Genomic DNA, 9,736 nt, shown 5'->3' with positions numbered 1-9,736 from the left:
GCTCGGCCGCAACCGCTTTTCAGAGGAGCCCGCGACGGGGAGTTTCTGTCGCTTTCTCCGCCCCCCTCGCGCCCTGAAGCGGCCCTCGCCCCTCCTCGGCTGACCCTTGCGCTCGTCCGTCCCGAGTCACCGTCTCCCTCCCTCCCCACCCCTGCGCCGCCCTCACCTTCCCTCTGCCCGCAGGCTTTGCCTCCCCGCCGCCCCACCTGCTCCCCGCCTTTGCATTTCCCTGTAAGTAGTGAGTGAGAGACGGAACCCCCTTCTTTTTGCCCCTGTTTGTCGTCAGAGGCTCTGAGCTCTTGGAATCCTAATTTATTCTTTGCTTCTTCCACCAGGACAGCCAGGGCCGCATCCATATCCCCCTAACGTCGCGTACCCTGGAGGTGCCAATCCTGCCCATTCCGCCACCTGTGAATCCCGCCTACCCCCCGGGCCCCTATCCAACTCCCCCAGGGGCTCCCCAGGGGAATCCAGCTTTTCCCCCCGGCGGCCCCCTTATCCTGCGCCACAACCAGGGTACCCCGGATGCCAACCCACGGGTCCCTACCCACCTCCCTACCCACCACCTATTCCTGGCACGCCTCTTGTGAATCCCTTGCCACCTGGCATGGGGGGACCGGGAATGGTGATGGACAAGAAGATGCGGAAGAAAATGAAGAAAGCTCATAAAAAGACGCACAAACACCACAAGCATGGCAAGGTCAGTGCCCCCTGGAGCTTGGCTAGGAAGGGGTGCCCACCACAGAGGCATGGGGGGATTTGCAGTCTGAGGACATGAAGCAGCCATTGTGTGGCTCTGGTAGATGGTTCTTCTTTGTAAAGTATTTCCACTGGTAAGAATCTGGTAATCTTGAAATATTAGGCAAATCGGGCCTTCTATCAAGGAGAGGCTAAGCTGAGCCATAGAATACATAACAGAATCCAAAGCCCTTCCTGTCTGTCTGTCTACCAGAACTTTTGCTCCACCCCCATCCCCAGCCACTTGGTTTAGCAAGTCAGACACCCCCACCTTCAGTGTTCTGGAGGTGCTGTGTTAATTATCACAGGGGTTTTTTTTTGTCCTACCACCCAGCAGGACTCTCAGTGACTCTGGCCTCAAACAAAACCTAAATTTCATGCTCAAGCCCCAGAGATGCTAGCCCTCAGCTAGTATCTTCATTCTAGAAGAGCGTTAACTAACAAGTAGCTCTCAGGACAACCCTGGAAGGACCGAACCCACCTGGATCTTGAGGAGCCTTAATTTACATTTTAGTGCCTAGTGTTTATTTGCCTTAGGGCTCTGGGCACTACCCCTTTCCGGATCCTTGGTAGGAGTTGCAGGAGAAGGAAAGATATGAGGTTGAATGGGGGGAGAAATTGCCCTGCAGAGATGAAAAAATGTGGTGACAGTTGTTGGGGGTGTGCAAGTAAAGAACCTTGACTAGTACTCTCCCCTCCTTCCTCACTTTCTCCCATTTGGGGCTTAGGAAAAAGTAAAGCTAGACAGACACACAGAGGCTGTTTCTGCTCCCTTGTCTTAGACCCACTGCTACATGAACTTTCCATGCAGCCAATCAGTAAACATTTGCAAGATAGCAGCTGTCTCCTAGCACTATACTACACTAGTTCCTATAATTTATTTCCTTGCCTAGGCACTGGCTTGGGTAAAGAAAGTTGGAAACATGCTCCAAATGCAGTATTAAGTTCTGTGCACTGATTTAGGAAGGTTTAATCCATTCCTATGTGTCACTGTTGGGCCCACCACATTCTACTGCTTTTTGCTTTTGCTGTTTAAGGGACTGTTTCAAGACTCCCGACCTTCTTAGGAAGCAAAGGGTGCTTGGGTGGAGGGGCGGAGCACCAAAGAATGTCCCATGGAGTGATCAAAGGTCATTGCATCTGATGCTGTCTCCTTTCCCGTTACAGCATTCCTCCTCCTCCTCCTCCTCTTCCAGCAGTGACTCTGACTGAATACAGGGTCTGGACCCTTCCCTCAAGCCTCTCCAGTTCTGCTCTCCCATCAAGCTTCAAATGGCATCTTGTACGGGGGAAAATTAGCCCTTGTGCCCCTTCTCCCTCACCCCCCACTCTGAGCCTTACTCTGCTGTTCAGCCCTAACTGGCTAGGGAAAATGAGCCAAAGAATTGCCATGGGCTAGCAAAGACCATCTTCTAACTACTTGAAAAGACCTTTTAGCTGATGAGCTTAGCAGGAGAACTATGTTTTTGAGGCTGGTGAGACCTTTGAGCTAAATGCTGAAGATGAGTTTAAGATCTGTAAAATGAGATGTTTTTTTCTAACTTTCTTTTTGTAATTCTTGTAGTTGGGAGGGGTTGTGGAAATTTAATTATGGAAGAAAAGAAACTGTGCCGTTTTGTAATGGTGGCTGGCATACTTTGGTGATTTAGTGGCAAATAGATTTCCCACCAGCCTCTATTGATTGTACTAACTGTAAGCCTGCTGGGAGGTGGAGTCCATTTGGTTCATAAGCTCTACCTGCCGGTTTGGAATCTAATCTCACTTCTTAGCTCAGTAGGCTGGCTCAGGGCCTTCTCATTCTCCAGCTCTCAGCCCAAATAAAACTTTTTTTTTTCCTGGTCTCTGTTCATCTGTGCCATTACCTTGGTTGGGCCCAGCACATTCTACTACTACTTTTGCTGCCCTTCCATAGACCCTCCAAAGCGTATCAGTTTTATAGAAAGGAACCAGAGCATCAGTGAGGAAGATACCCTATGTCCCTTTTTTTTAAAGGATTTTATTTATTTATTCATGAGAAACACAGGGGGAGAGAGAGAGGGGCAGAGACACAGGCAGAGGGAGAAGCAGGCTCCATGCAGGGAGCCCACGTGGGACTGGATCCGGGGACTCCAGGATCACACCCTGGGCTGAAGGTGGCGCTAAACCGCTGAGCCACCGGGGCTACCCTGTCCCTTTGTTTCTTAACTGAGAAGAACCCTTAGAATTGGTTCAGACTACTGGAACGCATTTTTACTGTCTTCCCTTCAATGAATAGATATAGGTCTTTAGCATAAGTTTTCATATCTGCTACAGAGGTTCTTTTTTTTTTTTTTTTTTTGCTACAGAGGTTCTTAACCCTGGCTTCTCATCAGCTATCAGAGGACAATTCAGTTTTGTGTGTGTGTGTGTGTGTGTGTGTGTGTGTGTGTGTGTTTAAAGATTTTATTTATTTATTCATGAGAGGCAGAGGGAGAAGCAGGCTCCATGCAGGGAGCCTGATGTGGGACTTGATCCTGGGCCTCCAAGGTCATGCCCTGGGCCAAAGGCTGGCACCAAACCAGCTGAGCTACCCATGTGTCCGATGTTGTTGTTTTTTTTTAATTCAAATTAACATATAGTGTATTATTAGTTTCAGAGTGAGGATAATTTAGGTTTTTTTTTAAAGATTTTATTTATTAAAAAAAAAAAGATTTATTTATTCACGAGAGACACAGAGAGAGGCAGACACAAGCAGAGGGCAAAGCAGGCTTCATGCAGGGAGCCCAATGTGGGACCTGATCCCAGGACTCCAGGATCACACCCTGAGCCAACGGTAGGCTCTCAACTGCTGAGCCACCCAGGCGTCCCTAATTTAGAGTTTTGACTTAAACTTATTGAATGAGGGATGCCTGCATGGCTTGGTCAGTTAAGCATCCAGCTCTTGGTTTTGGTTCAAATCCAGATCTCATGGCTTGTGAGGTCGGGCCTGCACGCAGCAGTAGTTTGCTTGGATATTCTCTCCCGCTGCCCCTTCCTCTTCTCTCTCAAACAGGTAAATAAATCTTTTGAAAGAAAAAATCTATTGAATGAGATTCTCAAGGATGGGGCCCTATAAATCAGTCGTTGGATTTGTTTTTGTTTTAAGTAGGCTCTATGCCTAGTGTGGAGCCCAATGTGGGTATTGGACTTGCAACCCTGAGATCGAGACCTGAGCTGAGATCAAGAGTTGGATGCTTAACTGAGCTACTTCAGGTGCTTCAACAAGTCAGTATTTTTAAGAAAACATGTCAGTGATTACAATACACAGCTGGAATTGATGGCTCCTGATTTACTCTATGCCATGCATGGCACTCACATCTGCTGGGGAAAGGAAAAATATCCTAGAGATAGATACTATAAAATGCCAGGGGAATATAAACCTAGAAACACATGGGAACGGTAGGAAGAGTCAAAGGTGACTTCACAGGAAAAGTGACATTTCAACTACCTCTTGGGCCTGGAACATGAAAAGTGTGAGTAGAAAAAAATGAAAGAATGGATTTATTAAGTGGAGAGGGGAGAAAAACTGGGAAAAGCATTTGTGCTTAGGTACAGACTCAAAGTTCCATAGCATGTCTGAGAATCACAGGTCTCCCAGTGGGGCTAGATTGGTTTTCTAGAAAATTGTTTATTGAGGAAATGCTGTCTTCTGGGTGCTGAACCTACAAAGACGGTCCCTGCTGCTCAGGATCCACAAGATCTAATGGAGCAGACGGACACGTAAGTAGGTTATTGTAATACTGTTAAAAAGAACCACAATAGAGACATGGATCCAACAGTGGGGTAGCAAAGGAAGGAGTGGCAGTTCCACTGGGAAAATGAGCTAGGTCTGGGCTGGGCCTTGGGGTAAGTGGGAGTTGGCCAGTTGGTAAATAATATCAGCTAACACTGAGCATTTATTGTGTTCCAGTTCTGGGTGCTTTCCACTTATAATTTCTGTAATCTTCCCAGCAACTCGGTGAGGGAGGTACTATTACTCCAATGTTACAGGTAAAGGAAACTGAAGCAGGAAGTAGTTCAGTCTATTCAAACTCAGGCAGTCTGGCTCCTGAACCCAATGGATTCCAGGCAGAAACAGCAGTTTTAGGCACAGCTCAGGGGCTCAGTGGTTAAGTGTCTGCCTCAGCTCAGGTCCTGACCCTGGAGTCCCAGGATCGAGTCCTACATCGGCTCTCCGCAGGGAGCCTGCTTCTCCATCTGCCTGTTCCTCTGCCCCCCCCCCTCTCTGTGTGTGTCTCTCATGAATAAATAAATAAAATCTTAAAAAAAAAAAAAAAAAAAAAAACAGCAGTTTTAGAGGCCCAGAGTTCTGAAAAGAGGTAGGATGAAAGTTCAGGAGTTCTTGAGCCTGAGTTACCATGCGGGAACCTGCAAGCAGAAAATGAGACTGAAGGTGGGGAGATGGCCTAGAGGAAGGAGTAGACTTGAGAGATGTTTCTGAGGTGGAATCCATAGGGCTTGGGGATCGAGCATGGGGTTTGGAGAATAAGGAAGAGCATCTTTATTGGCTGTATGGCGTCTATGACTTGCCCCTGAGGTGAGTTATACCAAATAAATGCTTGAGGTCTTCCTATATTTTAGAGCTAGCTTCTAATTTTATAGGAAATCCAAGACCCAGGCCTGCTTTTCCAGTGTCCTGGGTTTGGGGGTCATTCTAATGTTTCATTCCAGTTATCCTCCATTTTCATTTATTCATTAGTTCCTTATTTTTGAGGAGAAGGGAAGATGTGGGCACAGGGGGATTGTGAGGGGAAGAGAAACAGATGTTGACAAACTAGAAATAAGGAAAGACGGAGAAGTGGTAAAGAGGGAAAACACAAAAGAAGCCAAGAAATTAGGGAGAAATTCACTGACCCCTCTCTCCCCACTCTTAATGACGGAGAGCACATCTCCCTTTTTGGTGTATCTAAGCCATATGCAGAGCACTCTTGCTGTTGTTTTGTTATTTATTATTTCCCCCAAATTTACTAACTTTCTAAAAGCTAAAAGTAGGGATGCCTCGGTGGCTCAGTGGGTAAGTCTCTGCCTTTGGCTCAGGGCACGATCCCCCGGTCCAGGAACTGAATTCTGCATGGGGCTCCCCACAGGGAGCCTGCATCTCCCTCTACCTGTGTCTCTGCCTCTCTGTGAGTATCTCATGAATAAATAATTTTTTTTTTAAAGAAAGACTCCCTGCTGAGCTTGGACCCTGAAAGAGAATCTCAAGCAGACTCTGCACTTAGCACGGAGCCTGATGTGGGGGGCTCGATCTCAGGATCTGAGATCATGACTTGAGCTAAAAGCAAGAGTCAGACCCTTAACTGACTGTGCCACCCAGTATGCTCCAGTATCAGACATTTTCAGTGAAGATTTAGATTTTAAGCTGGAAATCCTAGCAACAGTGGGTTCACAATCCTGAGGGCAGAAATTCTGGCCCTGAGTAGTGGTCATTCCTTATAAATGGGTCTTGTACTCACTCTCCAGTCTTTTCATAATATTTTCCACTTCCTGTTGCCTTCTTTCTCCCCATTTGCATGACCTGCCTGTCTCCTGAAAGCACTGGGTTTGCATCCCATTTTGTGCAACAATATAAAGGACTAAGGATGGTCATCCTCAAGTGTGTTTATCTTACACCTTCACCACCTTGTGTCCATGAGAGGACTCTGGGAGTCTGCTATTCTCTTCTTACTATAAACGAAGTGTAGCAAGGTTTCCACATAGTTGAGGATGGGAAGGGATAGGAAATCCATGAGATCTAAAATACAAATTGATAGTTTAGCTTTGGGAATTGCCAGTCATGGGATGAGTCTTTAGTTTGCTGCCTTTTTGGAATCCTTTCCTTAGGTTGCTTTATAGTTCTAGGCAAACTGACTCTCTTCTTTCCTCTTCGGGGAGGAGTTTATTGATTCATGAAATTATCAGGTATTGCTATTAAATGCATCTCCTCTTTCTCTTTCAAAGCTGACTGCAACTGCTGCCCAGCCCTAGGAGAAGCCATGCTATTGTTAGTAAAGGATGAAGTGACTTCTTGAACAACTACTCGCTTTCACTCGAGCTCTCAGGGTCTCTGGAATATAAATGACCCACGTGCAAAAAACTTTTTAAGACTTTTCTTTTTTTCAAGGTTTATTAGATAGAGAGAAAGAGAGAATGAACAGGAGAGGGGAGGGAAGCAGAGCAGGGAGCCAGACCTGGGACGTGATTCCAGGACCCCAGGATCATGACCGAAGCCAAAGGCAGGCACTTAACTGACTGAACCACAGGCGCCCCCCCCTCCCAAGTGCAAAATCTTGAGTTTTTTTTTTTTTAATATTTGTTTATTTATTCATGAGAGACAGAGAGAAGCAGAAACATAAGCAGAGGAAGAGGCAGGCTCCCTGCAAGGAGCCTGATGTGAGACTTGATCCTGGTTCCCAGGATCACGCCCTGAGCCAAAGTCAGATGCTCAACCACTGAGCCACTCAGGCGTCCCAATCTCGAGGTTAATCTAACCTTCTGTACAGGTCTCACAGTAAGCTTGCTCCTTAGTTTGATTCGAAATATTAATATTCTGGGGCCCCTGGCTGGCTCAAAAGAGCGTGCAACTCTTGATCTTGGAGTTGGAGTTCAAGCCTTATGTTCGGTGTAAAGATTACTTAAATGAATAAAACTTAAAAATTTTTTTTGAAATGTTGGTGTTCCAACATTCTCTTTCTTTTTTTTCCCCCTGACATTTTCTTATTTCCTTTCCTCTCTTTTAGTATTTGGTCTGTCCCTTACCTTTGCAAATGACAGACTTCTTTTCATTTCTATCTCATATTGTTTCTAATATGCCACCCCAGGGAACTGGAATCCCCAAGCTTTGGGAAGCTCTTCCTACTGAATTGGGGTTGCCCAATAAAACTTTGTAACATTAAGGCCAGAACTGACACCTAAAGGACTTGAACGAGGTTCAGTAATAACCATGTATTTGCTCTCTCCTAATTTTGTCTTACTCCAAGCCGGAGCCCTTCCGGTTTTTTTCTGGTTGTTGTTGTTCTTGTTGTTTTATAAAAAGTTTTAATATGGAAATTTACAGACATATAAAAACATATTACCTAACCTCAGGAATTATCAACATTTTGCCAATCTTGTTCCATTCCACATATTGTTTCCAATTTTTATTATAAAAATTATTTTTTATTTTTTTAAATTTACTTATTTATTCATGAGAGACACAGCGACAGAGAGGGGGAGAGGCAGAGACACAGGCAGAGGGAGAAGCAGGCTATGCAGGGAGCCCGATGCGGGACTCAATTCTGGGTCTCCAGGATCACAATCTGGGCTGAAGGCAGCGCTAAACTGCTGAGCCACCTGGGCTGCCCTAAAAATTATTTTTTAAAAGTTTATAAAGAATACGACAGTGATTACCCATAAACCTACCACCCACACTAAACAGTTCTTAATCTTTTCCCATATTTGCTTTGATATACCTATGGGAACCATTTGAGAGTCTTGCATACATCATGATCCACCACCCATAAATATTTCATCATGCACTCATAAAGAACATTTTACTACATAACCACAATCCATTATCAAACTTAAGAAAATAATTAATTAATTTATTTTTAAGAAAATAATTTCTAAAAAAATCTTACTTAAGTAATCTCTACATACAATGTGGGGCTCGAACTCACAACCCTGAGGTTAAGAGTTGCACATTCTTCTGACTGAGCTAGCCAGGTGCCTCTCACACTTAAGAAAATTAACAATATTTCCTAATATTAGCTAATATTCAGTTTATTTGAATTTTCCTCAATTGTCCTGAAAATGTCATATAGCTATTTTTAATTTTATTTTTTTAAAGATTTTATTTATTTGACACAGAGAACACAAGCAGGGGGAAGGACAGAGGGAGAGGAAGAAGCAGACTCCCCACTGAGCAGGGAGCCCAATGCAAGACTCCATCCCAGGACCCAGGGATGATGACCCAAGCCAAAGGCAGACACTCAACCAACTGGGTCACCCAGGCACCTCTATACAGATTTTTTTTTTAAGTAAAAACAAGAGCCACACATTGCATTTATTATTGCTTTTTAAATTTTTTTTCTTACCCACCTCTTCTTTTGCCATTACATTGCCTTTTTATTATTTATTAAAAACATTTATTTATTCATGAGACACACACACACACACACATACACACAGAGGCAGAGACATAGGCAGAGGGAGAAGCAGGCTCCATGCAGGGAGCCGGATGTAGGACTTGATCCCAGGACTCCAGGACCACGCCCTGGGCCAAAGACAGGCACTAAACTGCTGAGCCATCCAGGGATCCCCTACATTGCCTTTTTTAAAGAGACTGGGTAGTTTTAAGATTTATTTATTTAGGGATTCCTGGGTGGCTCAGTCAGTTGAGTGTCTGCCTTCTTCTCAGGTCATGATCCCAGGGTCCTGGGGCCAGCCCTTCTGGCTCCCTGCACAGCGGGGAGTCTGCTTCTCCCTCTGCCCCTCCCCCTGCCACTTGTGCTCAGTCTTTCAAAATAAATAAATAAACAAATAAATAAGATTTATTTGAGAGGTGGGGAGGGGCAGAGGGGGAGAGAGAGAGAGAGAATGTCAAGCGGACTCCCTGCTGAGTACCATCCCAGCACCCTGGAGCCAAAATCAAGAGTTGGCCCCTTAACCACATTCTGAGTTGGTCGATTATCTCCTTGCGGTGTGATGTATTTAATTTATTCCTTTATCCCTCATAAATTTCCTATACATTGCAAATTAGATTTAAGGGTTGATTACGTTAAGATTAAACACTTTTGACAAGAAGACTTAATGGGCGATGCTATGTATTTATTGTATCTCCTCAAGGACCACATAATGTCAAAGTTGTCCAGCTGTTAGTGTTGCAAAGTTTGATCACTAGGGTAAGGTGGTGATTATCAGAGCTCTCTCTCTCTCTCTTTTTCTTTTCTTTCCTTTTTTTTTTTTTTTTCTTTTTGGTTGTTGTTTTTTCCGTGCGATTTGCCAATGATGTGTGTGGTGATATTTGGCCCCATGATAATAT

General features: G+C 44.9%; 1 protein-coding gene across 1 annotated transcript in view; it reads left to right on the top strand.

Moving 5' to 3' along the window:
- PRR13 (proline rich 13) overlaps positions 1-2,090 on the top strand; it is a 2,360-nt gene extending 270 nt beyond the window's left edge. Inside the window, 4 exon segments of the mRNA XM_072767879.1 lie at positions 336-400; positions 402-486; positions 489-700; positions 1,906-2,090. Coding sequence (XP_072623980.1) covers positions 336-400; positions 402-486; positions 489-700; positions 1,906-1,950 — 407 coding nt within the window. The 3' untranslated portion in view covers positions 1,951-2,090.
- The last annotated feature ends 7,646 nt before the right edge of the window (positions 2,091-9,736 follow it).

The sequence above is a fragment of the Vulpes vulpes genome, chromosome 8 (genome assembly GCF_048418805.1).
Source record: "Vulpes vulpes isolate BD-2025 chromosome 8, VulVul3, whole genome shotgun sequence".
NCBI lineage: Eukaryota > Metazoa > Chordata > Mammalia > Carnivora > Canidae > Vulpes > Vulpes vulpes.
Note: the sequence above shows the minus strand (reverse complement) of the source record. Positions and strands in the feature narration are given on the sequence as shown.